Genomic DNA, 15,778 nt, shown 5'->3' with positions numbered 1-15,778 from the left:
TTGCTAGACTGCAACAGTAGGTTACTGGTACTTTATTTATTCTTACTCATTTTAATCGATATTCAAAGACTAGTGAAAATAAACACATACTCACACTGTGCTTTTTATCTATTCTTTGATTAGTCTTCCTTAATTCACCAGAAGGGGTCAGAGATGGTTTAAAATAAACAGTTCGATTTGCTGCTACGGAAACTGGCTTTGGGGTCATGAGTCTCTGAACAGGGGGGTGTTGAGAGTCCACCTTACACACAGGCAGAAATCAAAAGACAAACTTTTACTTTCATTTATCAGCGATGCATATTTAAAAATTATTTGACAATAGCTAATGTAACCCAGAAACTATGAGTACTTCCTAGAGAAATACCCAGTGGGTGCAAACAAATACTAGGAGGAAAAACTGAAAGTAAAGAACCAAGGGTGTGTGTGTGTATTTATATTATTAATTTATGTATGTACTTATTTATTTAGACATATACCTACATATACACATATAATTTCAAAACAGTTTCACAGACTATTTTATTCTAGACTTAATGTCTTTTCACACACGTGACACACACAAAATGGAAACGATTGCAGAGTATTTTGAATAATCTAAGCTTTTACAGGATGAATTTCAAACATATGAACCAAAACTGATTCTGCCACATTTTCCCCAAATTACTATCTACATTCTCTTTTTTTTAACTAGCTATGAAAATATTTTAATTGCTAAAAAATGAGCAAATCTCTCTCCAAGTAAATTTTCTTCCATTGTTATTTAAAAACCAAATCAAAAGTCGTACAATTTAAGTCCAATTAGTAAAGCACTGTGAAGAATTCCAAATCTTAAGATGAACTGGCTTCATTATCTAAGTACACAAGTGTTTTGTCAACATTCTTTTGGTACACTGAAAACACAGTAAAAATCCTGTTGGTGCAAGATGACTATAAAGCCAAGAGCTTCTACTCTGTCCAAAGACTGTAACACTATGAATACAGTCCTTTCACCCAGCAGCAGCTGTGAACAGCATTGGTTTCCAGGGCAAAGCCTCTGTATAGTTACTAGCTCTTCCCTAAATCTTCATCACAAATGTGATCCTATAATTCAATGAGCAAGTCTATTTTGTAGACTGTTCTGATTACAACCGTAAAACCTTAACTACAATACTGTATTCTGGTCTTCATACTTCCTAGCACCCATTACCAAAATTTTATTGATACTATACTCAACCGTTAATAAAATTTTTATTGATGAGAACTTCTCTTATGGCACAATTTTTAAATTTTACTTCTTTTTAAGCAATCTGATATAAGTGAGTCTGAGAAAAGCAGCTAATGGCTTAAATTAATCCCATCACAGCAGCCAATAATGAATTCTCTCTTGCCTTATTACAAATGTCTGGGTACTACGGAAAATTGAGAAGCAATGCTATCCCAAGAAAAAACTCAATTAAGCTTTCAGAATTTCAGTAACAATAATTATAATTTACCAGTATCTTGAATATAGTTCCCACAATTAGTTCAGAGATTTATGATAATTTTAGTCAACTACTGCTGGGGGAACTTGGTATCATAATAAATGCTTTCACAAGTAATGATCTGGGAATCTGCTTCCCCGAAGGATATTTAACTAGCCACAAATATAACTGACAAAAAATATACCTCTTTAACTCTAACTATTAAGCATTTTTTTCCCCCACAGTAACCTCCCCAAAGCTAATTTTAACCAAATAGAATACACTAAAAAAGGTTATCAATGTATAATCTATATTATATTTTTTATTAGCTCTGCTATCTTGGAACAGTACATTGGCTGACTGATGGAAGATATGCCAACTAGAAATCCCATCACACATAACAAATTTGACAATAATGTTTGTTTATGAGGAAACAAACATAATGTTTGTTAAGAGTCACTCATAAAGACTGACAGGAATATATAAAATAGATAACTAATAAGAACCTACTGTATAGCACAGGGAACTCTATACTCTGTAATGGCCTATATGGGAAAAGAATCTAAAAATTGAGTGGACATATGTATAACTGATTCACTTTGCTATACACCTGAAACTAACAAAACATTGTAAATCACCGATACCCCCCCAAAATTTTTTAAAATAATAAAGTTAAAAAAAAAAAAAGACTGCCAGGATACTGAAGATGGAAATGCCAAATAACCAAGAAATATTCACAGAGCATCTACTACATATACAGCATGTGGTAAGGCCCTCACAAGAGGCTACAATGTCCAAGTAAAAAAATCTATTTTTTCAAACATGTTCCCTAATGACCATCAACTAAAGTCAATTTGTATATTTGACAACTTAAAAATAAATACAACAAAACTGCCAATACCTTAAATAAATGCTAAAGAAGTCTTACCTTTTCCCTTCTGGCCTGAAAATCTGTGGTGGTATCTATCCCACTCCTATCAAGAGGCTGAAAAAATAAAACACTATTAGAATAGATGGGAAACTTTGAAAAAATATGACTCTCATACCAATATATAAAAATATATCTCCTAAAAAGATTTAAAAGTCAACTTACGGAATTTAGAGGAGAAGAAAAAACAGATGGAATTCTTTTTGCATCCTGTTAATGTTGAAATAACAAAATTAAGATTTTTCACTAAACTCAAATTCTGTTACACTCCTGAATTTGTGATTTAAAAAATTTACCACTAGAGGGCTTGACATCTTCTCTAAAGACTGCAATATCCTCCGAGCTGTTGAACTAGTCACACCATAGGATTGTGCGTTGAGTTGCTTAGCTTTCATCTGTCTTCTGACTGGTACCTATAATGTAAACCTTGAGTTATTTGTTGGAACCGTAAACTCTAAAGCACATATTTCAGGCAATGAAAATATTTACAAAATAGAATGAATGTGAGAAGTGAAATAGGATTAACTGTTAACAGCAACTTATCCCTGGGTGGTATCATTAAGCTCATGTTCAACGTTTTTTCTTTATGCCTTTCTTGAAAATTCAATTCTCTGAGAAATTACTTTTACAATCAGATAAAAATGATAAGATAGCACACGCTACTCTAAAGACCTGTCAGCTATGTTAAATGTGAAAAATGAGACAACTGGTAAAAAGTTATAGTATCACCTGGATCAATTTATCCCTGATATTTAAATCCAAGAACACTAATGAGAACTGCATTAGTATTAATTATTTTTGGTATTAAATAACTTCTAACTATAGTAACATCCAAGATAGCTAAACAAGACTGTAAACTTTTATTGAAATGGAAATTAAAATTTTTAAACTGACTTGTTTCTCAAATTTTAAGGAAAATTTTAAATACTCAGGCTATTTCTTAATAAATGACTTTTAAACGTTCTTAAAATTGGAGTTAAGGAAAAATCCTTATAAAGAATAGACATGTAGGGGCTTCCCTGGTGGCGCAGTGGTTGAGAATCTGCCTGCTAATGCAGGGGACACGGGTTCGAGCCCTGGCCTGGGAAGATCCCACATGTCGCAGAGCGGCTGGGCCCGTGAGCCACAACTGCTGAGCCTGCGCGTCTGGAGCCTGTGCTCCGCAACGAGAGAGGCCCGCGCATCGCGATGAAGAGTGGCCCCCGCTTGCCACAACTGGAGAAAGCCCTCGCACAGAAACGAAGACCCAACACAGCCAAAATCAATCAATCAATCAATCAATCAAAACATACGCATCTGATTCAAGATCCTCATTAAAAAAAAAAAAAAAAAAAAGAATAGACATGTACCCTTTAACACACAAGCAATGTTTACAAATTCTAATAGAAACACTTCCTTTTGTCATGAACGCATTATAACATTCCAATAGCCAAGTGACTACCACAAAACATCCAAGTGACTACCACAAATGTAGTCTGGAAATGCTTAATATAAAAGAAGATATATGCTCACAATCAAAATATAACTCAGTTTCTATAAATAGCTCATAATATCTGAAAAATTGAATCATAATAACTACTTTAAATAAGTTTCTCTATCTGATACCAATATTCATTTTATTTTCAGAGTAGCTGCAATATTCTACGTTAGTTTTATTAAGAACTTGGTGCACTGTTTAGGATTGCTGTTCAGGCCAGAGGCTTTGGCAAACATGAGGCAACATTAAAATCCTCGGGGAAAACATGACAGCCTGTCATTGGATTCTGCTGGTCACTGGCCTCTCAGGGCCTCAACTCACAAATCAATAAAATGGAACTGAATTAGAGAATCTTTAATATACCTCCCAGCTCTAACACCCTAGGAAAGGAATAGGAAATAGATTTAACCCCAAATATCAATGGTGAACAGTTGGAAGCTCATGCTGACAAGGATTCTAAGGGTATGTCAGGACTCAGCATTAAAAAGTATAGGATTTGATACAAGAAACAGAGGAGGAAGTAGCAGAAATATGCTCTGACTTGGACTATTCCATGAATCACAGGCATGCTTCATCTTATCTTCTAATACACGCTGAACTATTTTAACTGTAAAAATTTTGTGAAAAAGAGTAATATGATCCAGTTTAAGCTCTAGAAAAAACTCCCTGTGTAACTCCAACATCCAGTTAACACTTTAAGTAACAAAATATTGCCCTTCATGAAGAACACACTCAGAAATAAGACTCACAATTACTGATAATTACATATAGAAGCATCCTCTACTTAGGAAAGAAACTACTCCTAAGGACAAGACACAATCTTCATATACACTTGCTTCTGTGTCACTTCTATATCATGGACTGTCACCTTCAAATGGATCTCCCTCTCCAAAAGCCTCCCAAAAGCCTACAGGCTTAAAGTATTATTACACCTCCATCTTTAAAAGGTCAAAACCTGTAATGTAAGCACCACGACAACATACACATGAAACCGGATTTTTATGATCAAGTAACTCTTGGGACAAAGCACAGAATGATGCAATTTACCTTAAATTGATGTTTTTAAAAAATTTATCAATTTCCAATTGTTCTGTTAATATATGTATGTAAATACAGCTGATTTTGTATGTTGACCTTTATTCTGTGACCTTGCTAAACTCATTTGTAAGTTCTGACAACCTTTTTTTGGCGTTTCTTAAGGTTTTCTATGTAGATAAGCACGTTGTCTATGAATAGGAGTCATTTTTACTTCTTCCTTTCTAATCAGGGTGCCTTGTATTTCTGTATTCTTGCTTTGGCTAGGACTTGCAGCACAACACTGATCAGTAGCGGTGATAGCAGACATCCTTGTTCTCTTCCTGATCTTAGGAAGAAAATACTAAGCTTTCACGATGAGTATGATGCTAGCCGAAGATTTTCCGTAGATAAAATTTATCAGGTTGAGTAGCTTCCCGTCTATTCCTAGGTCACTGAAAATTTTTATCATGAATGGATGTTCGATTTTGTCAAATGTGTTTTATGTATCTGTGGAGATGTTCATTTTTTATTCTTTAGCTTGTTTCCATGGTAGATCACATTAATTTTCAAATGTTGAGCAAACCTTGCATTCCCAGGATAAACCCCACTTGATCATAATGTAGTATCCTTTTTATATATACTGGGTGCAATTTGCAAATATCTGTTGAAAAGGCTTGTGTAGGTAATTCATGAGAAATACTGGTTTGTAGAGTTCTTGTAATGTCTTTGTCCAGTTTAATATCAGGGTAATGTTGGCCTCATAAATGTGTTGGGAAGTATGCCTTCCTATTGTATGGAAAAGTTTGTATAAAATTGGTATTATTTTTTTCTTAAATGTTTGGTAGAATTTGCCACGGAAGCTATCTGGGCTTGAAGTTCTCTTTGGTGGAAAGTACTTTAACTATGAATTCAATTTACTGAATAGACTATTCAGGCTATTTATTGTTGACTAATACCGAATAACATAAAATACTTAGGTATTCATCCAACAAAATATGTGCAAGGTCTGTGTGATGAATACTACAAAACACTGATGAAAGAAATAAAAAGACCTATATAATGGAGAGACATACTGTGTTCACTGATTGGAAGACTCAATTTTGTTAAGATGTATATTCTCCTCAAATTGATCTTTAGATTCAATGCAATCACAATCAGAATCCCAGCAGATCTGTGGAAACTGATAAGGTAATTCTAAAATTATGAAAAAGTAAAGGAACTAGGAAAGCCAAAACAATCTTGGGCGGGGGCAGGGGGGTTTGGAAGACTCAGATTACTTGATTTCAAGACTTAATATAAAGATATAGTAATCAAGACAAAAGGATAGTGTTGACAAAAGATAGATATATATATACAGATACATGCATATATATATATATATATATATACGTGTGCACGCGCACACACACACATCAATGGAAAAGAACAGAAAGTCCAGAAAGAGCCACATATATGGTCAACTGATTTTCATAAAAGGTGCAAAGGCAATTCAATGGAGAAAGTACAGTCTTATCAACAAATAGGACTAGAAAAAATGAAAATCCATATGTTAAAAAAATGAATCTTGATCCACATCTCATACCACACACAAAAATTTTACCTCAAAATGAATCACAGATCTAAATTAAAACCTGAAACTATAAAGCTTCTAAAAGAAAACAGAAGAAAGTCTCTGTGACCTTGGGTTAGGCAAAAATTTCTTAGATATGACACCAAAAGCACGAACCATAAAAGGAAGAAAAAACAATATGCTGAATGTCATCAAAAGTAAAAACTTCTCTTGACAAGATATTGTTAAGCCAAGCCAGAGAATGGGAGAAAATATTTGCAAAACATATATCTAATAAAGGACTTACATCTTGAATAATGAACTCTCAAAACTCACTAATAAGAAAAATTTTTTTTTTAAAAATGGGCAAAAGGGACAGACAAAATAGGTGAAGGGGGTTAATAGGTGTACACGCCAGCTATAAAATAAATAAGTCACAGGGATGTAATGTACACACAAGGAATATAGTCAGTAATATTTTAACAACTTTGTATGGTGATGGATGGTAACTGGTCTTAATACAGTTGTTTCATAATGTATAAAAATATCAAATCACTATGTTGCACATCTAAAACTAATATTCTATATTAATTATAACTCAGTGAAAAATGTTTTTAGATTTTTTTTTAATGAGCAGTAAGATTTGAACAGGTACTTCACCTAAGATATACTGATGGTAAATAAGCACATGAAAAGATGCCCATCATCATTAGTCATCAGGGAAATGCAAAACCACAGTGAGTTGGAGTTATCACTACATGCCTATTAGAATGCCTGAAATAAACAAAACACTGATGATAACAAGTGCTGACCAGAACACACTTATAATACCGGTGAGAATGCAAAGTGGTAGCAGCCACTTTGGAAAACACCTTCGTGGTTTATTATAAAATTAATGTATATTTACCATGTGACTCAGCAGTCCAACTTCTAGGTATTTACCCAAGAGAAATGAAAATTAATGTTTATAGCAGCTTTATTCACAATGGACAAAAATTAGAAACAACCCAAGCATCCTTTCACTGGTGAGCAGATAAACAATAACTCAGCAATAAAAAGGAACTATTGATATATGCAAATACAGAGACTGATCTTAAATACATCATGCTAAGCAGAATAAGCCACATTCAGAAAACTACATAGTATGTGATTAAATTTATGACATCCTGGGAAAAAACAAAACTACAGGGAAAGAAAACAGATAAGTGGTTGCCAAGAGGTAGAAGTAGGAAGAAGGGCTGACTACAGAGATGCACAAGGTAATATTCTGGGGTGATGGAAATGTTTATTCAGTATGTTGATTGCAGAAGTGGTTACTCAACTGTATGTGTTCAGTTAAAATTCAAATACTGTGGAAAGGGCAAATTTTACTACATGTAAATTATACCTCAATTTTTTAAAAAAGGAATTAATCATCCTACTTCCTAAAACACACACACAGGGACTTCCCTGGTGGTGCAGTGGTTAATGATCTGCCTGCTAACGCAAGCGACACAGGTTTGAGCCCTGGTCTGGGAAGATCCCACATGCCACGGAGCAACTAAGCCTGTGCGCCACAACTACAGAGCCTGCACTCTAGAGCCTGTGAGTCACAACTACTGAAGCCCACATGCCTAGAGCCCGTGCTCCGCAACAAGAGAAGCCACCACAATGGGAAGCCCGTGCACCGCAACGAAGAGCAGCCCCCGCTTGCCGCAACTCGAGAAAGCCTGCGCGCAGCAACAAAGACCGAACGCAGCCAAAAAATACATAAATTAAAAAAAAAGAATCCACCTGCCAATGCAGCAGACACAGGTTTGATCCCTGGCTGGGGAAGATTCCACATGCCACAGAGCACCTAAGCCCGTGCACCACAACTACTGAGCCTGCGCTCTAGAGCCCGCAAGCCACAACTACTGAAACCTGCGCACTCTAGGGCCCACATGCCACAACTATTGAGCCTGCGTGCTGCAACTACTGAAGCCCACACACCTAGAACCCGTGTTCCGCAACAAGAGAAGCCACCGCAATGAGAAGCCCACACACCGCAACTAGAGAAAGCCCACGCGCAGCAACAAAAACCCAACAGAGCCATAAATAAATAAATGAATGAATGAATGAGTGAATGAATGAATAAATAAATCACAAATAATGTATAAAATGTTCCCTTAGGTCTCAAATAATATTAATATAGCCCCTAAATGAAAAGAATGTAATCCAGAGTTCTATCATTTCACCAAAGAATAACTAAACCAAAACTCTATTTGAGTACCAATAGTTACTTATTGATTATAAAAAAAAAAATGGTTACAAATCCTCCTCCTATTCAAACCAACCTGATAGGGTGTGTTTTGTAGTTTAGGCTGTCTTACAGCAGCTGCTGCCCCACCGTATGTCGTTTTTCCAGGGTAAAAAGGAGAATCTCCAAGCTGACTTGTTTTAAGAACTGAAGAATTCCCAAGTGACTGCACAAAAACATAATGATAAATTATAAGCAATAAACACTCAAAACTAATGTGGTTAAATCAAATCAAATGAGTACTCACAGGAGAAAGTGTTCCAAAGGCAGACAAGTTGAATGCTGGTTTTTTTGAGCTGGTGGCAGTGTGCTGTGAGAGTGAATGAGAACGTTCAGCCTCTGGGGACCACAGAGGTGGCACTGAAGTGTTCTTTGAAACAGCTATATCTGAAACAAAAATATGCAATGCATAGTAATGCCACTAATTACAAGGCCTATATTTTTATAAATAGAAAATGAAAATGACAACCAAGTTAGAAAAAATTATCCCGTGAAATTTATTTTTACTACCAAAATTATATACTACCAAATGCCAAGAATACCTTTATCAGAAGCTCTTGAAGAAAAACCACTGGTGGTTGAGATGTTATCATCATCATGCTGAGAGGTAGAATCTTTAATTTCCTTTACGAGGGAAAATCCAGAACTGCCAATTGGGAATGCCGAAGATGTGGAGGGCTGACAGTGTAACGCAGAAGATTCCAACATGGAGAAATTCAGATGGCTCCGATGAAGAGAAGGCCTTGTTAATACATCCGGATAATTTGAAGCAGTACTAGTTGTTGAGGGTTCTTAAAAGAAAAGCATTAATATTATGAATACTCAAGTTAGAAAAAGCAATACACTGTCAAAACAAAACAGTGTTTGTTTCAAGAAAATATACTGTATAATAAATATAGCTTCAATTCAAAACACTGAAGCCTCCCAAAAGCCCAATTTAAGATATTCTTTAGCCAAAGTTTCAACTAACTGAAATTTACCTAACCTAGTGTCAAAATATACTTCATTATCAAATACACTTCTAAAAGTACAAGGTTCTTGATTTCCCTTGAATTGGTATTATAAAACATGCTCAATAAGAAAGAAAAAAACAATAAAATCTGCTCATGGAAAAATAAAAGCAAAAAAGCTATATAAGAAAGTCATAAAACAAAAAGGTAAGTCCATCCCTCCAGAAACAACACCTATTAAATTTGTATATCCTCTAATGGAATACTATTCAGTCAATAAAAAAAGAATGAAATTTTGCCATTTTGCATCAACATGGATGGACGTGGAGAGTATTAGAGAGTATTATGCTTAGTGAAATAAGTCAGCGAATGGCAAACAGTGTATGATATCACTTACATGAGGAATCTAAAAAAATAGAACTAATGAATATTACAAAAAAGAAACAGACTCACAGAGAACAAACTAGTAGTTACCAGTGGAGAGAGAGAGAAGTGGGTGGGCACAAGACAGGGGTAGGGATAGTAAGAGATACAAACTACTACATACAAAATGTATAACCTACAAGGACATATTTGTTGTACAGCACAGGGAATACAAGCAATATTTTACAATAACGATAAAGGGAGAATAACCTTTAAAAATTGTGAATCACTATGTTGTACATCTGAAACATATAATACTGTAAATCAATTATATCTCAAAAAAATTTGTATATCCTCTCATTCTATATGCATACACATTTTCCCTAATCACATAATCATGCTTATGCATTATGTTCTGTGACTTGTTTTTTTTTCATTTATCATATAATTTTGTCTCCACATACAGAGCACATTCCATGTGAAGACCACATTCTATTTTATCAGACTGATTTAGCATAATTATTTATGTAATTGTTTTCTCAATATTCTATCAAACATACAAGCACTTATATTTGCAGACTTTGTATTCTTTTTGGATAAATCCATGGTTCTTTAAATATGTAAAAGAAACATGAGGAGAAATTATTTAAGAAATATGCCTAAGTGACCCACAAAAAATCTGACTCTGTTAAGTCTGAAATTGGGCTCATAAAGCAGCCTAAGTAGTGCAAGGTATCCTGAGAATCAATGGATAAACAATAATTTGTGGAACTGCCCTGTCATACTGGATCAGAGTACATACTCACTTTTGCTTATGAGAGATACTGTGGATCCAAAGGTTTTCTGTTAAGCTATACTGCATAAATAGTAAATGACAATGTATATTTCCCCCATGCTCTCCAATACTGGATAATAATAACCTTTTCTGATTTCTGTCAATCTACTGTGTCCAGTGGCATCATTACTATCTGAATTTATTTAAATGACATATTGAGCACCCTTCCCTATTCATTGGTCACTTATATTTCTTCTGTTAAGTGCTCATTGATATAGTTTATCTTGCTAATAAAATTAGTCCAATCTAGTTTCTTTTTGATCAGTAATATTAGTGTGACATGATCTGAAATATCACAACTAATTTTTTTCACTGTTGGTTGAAACCATTATTTTTTTGATGGTGTCCTTTGTAATACAGAAAATAACATGTATTTTAACAGAGACTTCTACCGTTCCAAGACTAAGAAATAAAAAATTTTACTCTCTTCTTTTTGGTAGTATTGCTTTTATTTCAATATAATGTTTAATCTCGACTCCATATGGAATCAGTTATGATGAAGTAGTGAGGGAATGATTTAGTTTCACTGTTTTCCAAATGGTTAGTCTGTTTATATTCTAAAACAATCTTCTTAAGTAAGCCATCTTTTCCTCACTGATCGAGAAGCCACCACTACCACATAGTAAATTCTAAGAGGCCTTCCCCAATGATATATTATCTATACCAGTACCATAATGTTTTAAATCCTATAGCTTTGTAACACATTTAATGCCTGTAAAAGTTACTCTGACTTACATCACATTTCCCTTACTCTTTTTCAGGCTTTCTCTATTCATTTTCAGGTGTATTTTTAAGAACTTTAGAATCATTTGTCAAGTTTCCAAAAGACTCTCTTCCAGTTAGGCTGGAATAAGTGGGGCCCTAGACTAGCCCTTCTTACTGTAAATAACTATAAAAATGGACAATATATATGCGATAATAACTTTCAGACAACAGAAAATGGACAAGAAAAACTCACAGTGAGCCCTATCACTACCCAGCTGTCTAGGAACATTTCCAGACCTGGCAAAGAGAGTTGGAGTCAAAGCAAAATACAGTAGGCAGAAATCAGAACTAAGGGCATTGGACAGTAGAAAACTACACAGGAAGGGGCCTCCAGAAGTCTACACAGGAGTGTCCAGAGCGTGGACGGGCTATACATACACAGAGCAAGACCACCTAAGGTTTACCAAATAGCAGCTGCTATGAAATTGAGAAAACAGCTACTAGAAGGTTGATCGGTGCTAGGGAAAAAAAGCAGTGCTGAGGACAGTGAAGTTCCAAGACTGCCAGAATTTAAAGGTCCCATTAAACACCTCCTTAAATCCCTGGCATTCAGCTGAGATACCAGAAGAGCTTTCCCTTGAGACTAAGGGCCATGTCCTAGAACAAGACCTGCTGTAAACCCACCTAAAAAGCCACAGAGGAGACAGAGTTTGGAGGCTAAATTCTGCCACTTTAGGGGACTTAACACACACCTTGGATTTTCCACAGATGGACATTAATAAAACATAAAACTATGTAAGAGTTCAAAATGATCATTCAGTAACAACTGCTTTCTGAAACAAGAATCAATACTTCTCAGAGGAAGACAACAGTACCCAGAATCTCCACCCATATTCTACAAAATGATAATTTAGTAAAAAATCACTTGAAAAATCACATTTAAAAAAAATGTTTCTATTGTTTCACCATGACACATGCTTTCTGGCCTGTGGACGACTGACATACTAAGCAGTGGTTTCCATATTCCAAGTAGAAATAAAGAACAATATATTTTTAAGTTTCAGCAAATGCCTATTTAGTATCTACCTGAAAGAAACAATTTACAACCTCATTTCACCTATTAACGTGCTAAATTATACTAACAATTCCCTAACGATTGATTCCTTGCATCCCTACATTAACTGTCCCCAATGAGTAAGAAGAGTCTGCTATTCTTTACTGTGTTGCTTGACTGTATTTGCTACTTGAAATTACTCTGTAATCTTCTTCTATGTATCAATACTATCTTTCTAAAAGTTTGCCTTTCAAAACTATTTACCAGCTTAAGCAATGCAAAACAATTCTGGATTATTTAGTTTCAAAGTGCTATTATATATATAAAAAAAAGTGCAGACAGAAACACTCGAATAAGACTAGAAGGAAACATCAACATAACAAAAGCCATATATGTGAAAAACTAACAGCTAACATCATACCTAATGGTAAAAGACTGATTTTCCTCCAAGATCAGGAATAAGATAAGAATGCCTGCTTTCCCCACTTCTATTTAACACAGGATTGGAAACTCTAGCTAGAGTAATAAGGCAAGAAAAAGAAACTAAATTCATCCAAATTGGAAGGGAAGAAGTAAAATCATGTTTTCAAATGGTATATCTTATACGCAGAAATCCCTAAATATTCCACCGAAAAGAAGTGTTAGAATAAACAAATTCGGCAAAGTAGAATACAAAATCAACATACAAAAATCAGTTTTGTTTCCATACACTAACAATGAACAATCTAAAAAGTAAAGAAAATGATTCCATTATTAATAGCTTCAAAAAGAATAAAACACTTAGGAATTAACTAAGGAAGGAAGTGAAAGACTTGCATGATGAAAACTACAAAACATTGCTGAAAGAAATTTAAGAAGATGTAAATAAATGGAAGGACATCCCATGTTCTTAGGTTGGAATACCTCATGTTGTTAAAATGTCAATACTACCCAAAGTGATCTGCAGATTCAATACAATTCCTTTAAAAAAAACCAATGACTTTTTTTTGACAAAATAGAAAAATCCATCCTAAAATTCCTATGGAATCTCAAGGGACCACTTGTAACCAAGAAAATCTTGAAAAAGAACAACAACACTGGAGATCTCACACTTCCTGATTTCAAAAACTTATTACAAAACAGTAATCAAAAGTGTGCTGCTGGCATAAAGACAGACAGGTAGACCAATGGAAAAGAATAGAGAACCCAGAAATAAACCCTTGCATACATGGTCAAATGATCCTTGACACAGTGCCAAGACCAGTCAATGAATGGGGAAAGGACAGTCTCTTCAACAAATAATTTTGGGAAAACTGGATACCCACAGGCAAAAGAAGGAAACTGGACCCTTATCTTACACTACATACAAAAATAAACACAAACTGTTTTAAAGACCTAACGTAAGACCCAAAACTATAAAACTTATAGGAAAAAAAAACAGAGAAAAGCTTCAAGACATTAGTCTTGGCAGTGATTTCTTAGATATGACAGGCAACAAAAGAAAAAAGACATGTGGGACTATATAAAACTTAAAAACTTTTGTGCACTAAGACACAATCAAGAGTAAAAAGGCAACTTACAGAATGGTAGAAAATGTTTGAAAATCATATATATGATAAGGGGTTAATATCTAGAACATATAAAGGACTCCTACAACTCAACAACAATAACAACAACAAATCAAATAACCTGATTAAAAACTGGGCAAAGGACTTGAAGAGACATTTCTCCAAAGATGATATACAAACAGCCAACAAGCATATGAAAAGATGTTCAGCATCACTAATCATCAGAAAAATGCAAATCAAAACCACAATGAGATACCACTTCACACTCAATAGGACAGCTACTATCAGAAACAAAAGAAAGTAATGTTGGCATGGATGTGGAGAGGCTAGAAACCTTGCGCACTGTTGATAGGAAACGTACAATGCGTGCGGCCATTGTGGAAAACAGTATGGTGGTTCCTCAAAAAATTAAAAATAGAATTACCATGTGACCCAGCAATTCCACTTCTGGGTATATATCCAAAAGAACTGAAAGGAGAGTCTCAAAGAGATGTGTACAACCATGTTCCTAACAGCATTATTCACAAGAGCCAAAGGTGGAAGTAAGGTTAAGTGTCCATCAACAGATGAATAAGTAAATGTGGTAAATACATACAGTGAATATTCTTCAGCCTTAAAAAGGAAATAAATTCTGATATATGCTACAATAATGTGAATGAACTTTGAAGACATTCTGCTAAGTGAAATAAGTCAGTCACAAAAGATTAATTACTGTATGATTCTACTCATATGAGGTATGTAGTCAAAGTCATAGGGAAACTACAATGGTGTTTGCCAGGGGCTGGGGGGGGAGGGGGAATGGGGAATTAGAATTTAATGTATATGTAATAATTTCTTATCAAGCTTGCTCAAGTTAAGACAGAAACTGGCTGGAGCTTCGAAATCTACTGGTATTGGCATTTAAACCTACTGGCATCTAAAGATTATCATATTTCAATTTCTCTGCAGTCAGGATTCATACACATATAGGCTGAAATGTTTCTTAGAGTATTAAGTATTCTAATTTTGTAGTATGTTATATCCTAAAAGTGCTTTTTACTTACCATTCTCTCATCCCTACAGCAGTTTATCCTATAGGATAAAAGTGATAGGACAACTTTCTAGATATTGGCAGACATTTACTAAGTCTAGTATATACAGAAGTTATAGAGAAAAAAGAAATCTAGTATGATATACTTCTACTGGAAGGTATGCTGCTAATAGCAATGCCAGTTTTTTATATTTACAGAGCTTCCTTAACCTCCAAATCAGGCCCAATAAAGGATGCATTTTGGGATAATAAGACTAAATAAGGCCACATCATCTACAGATTCACCTCAGCCATAAATGCCCAGTTTCTAAGAGTACACCTATGATCACATAGTGTCAATCAGCCAATGTAGTCTACAACTTCAATCTACTGCTGACTAGCATATTAGATATGCCACTGTGGGGCTCTCAGAGGCCTGAACTCTTACTGAATCAATAAAAATCTAACATGTATATTATTTGAGGTTCTCCTCATTGATCCATTCCATTAACCTAGCAGAAGAAATCTAGACACCTAATGGCTCACCATCATTAAGACAGTCAGTACAAGGAGGTACATATAAGCAGACAGCTGCAGACAACAGATCTGAAACGGGCCACAGAGTCT

General features: G+C 34.9%; 1 protein-coding gene across 4 annotated transcripts in view; it reads right to left on the bottom strand.

The window, feature by feature from the left end:
- The window catches only part of NUP153 (nucleoporin 153), a 75,015-nt gene that overhangs the window by 35,848 nt on the left and 23,389 nt on the right, over nt 1-15,778 (bottom strand). For all 4 annotated transcript variants that reach the window (XM_057554494.1, XM_007197167.3, XM_057554495.1 and 1 more), the window contains 7 exons: nt 9,231-9,479; nt 8,936-9,075; nt 8,726-8,854; nt 2,664-2,780; nt 2,533-2,577; nt 2,368-2,424; nt 95-241 (listed from right to left, as the gene is read on the bottom strand). In XM_057554494.1, the coding sequence (XP_057410477.1) occupies nt 95-241; nt 2,368-2,424; nt 2,533-2,577; nt 2,664-2,780; nt 8,726-8,854; nt 8,936-9,075; nt 9,231-9,479 (884 nt within the window). The remainder of the gene's footprint in view (nt 1-94; nt 242-2,367; nt 2,425-2,532; nt 2,578-2,663; nt 2,781-8,725; nt 8,855-8,935; nt 9,076-9,230; nt 9,480-15,778) is intronic.

The sequence above is a fragment of the Balaenoptera acutorostrata genome, chromosome 10 (assembly GCF_949987535.1).
Source record: "Balaenoptera acutorostrata chromosome 10, mBalAcu1.1, whole genome shotgun sequence".
Lineage (NCBI taxonomy): Eukaryota > Metazoa > Chordata > Mammalia > Artiodactyla > Balaenopteridae > Balaenoptera > Balaenoptera acutorostrata.
Note: the sequence above shows the minus strand (reverse complement) of the source record. Positions and strands in the feature narration are given on the sequence as shown.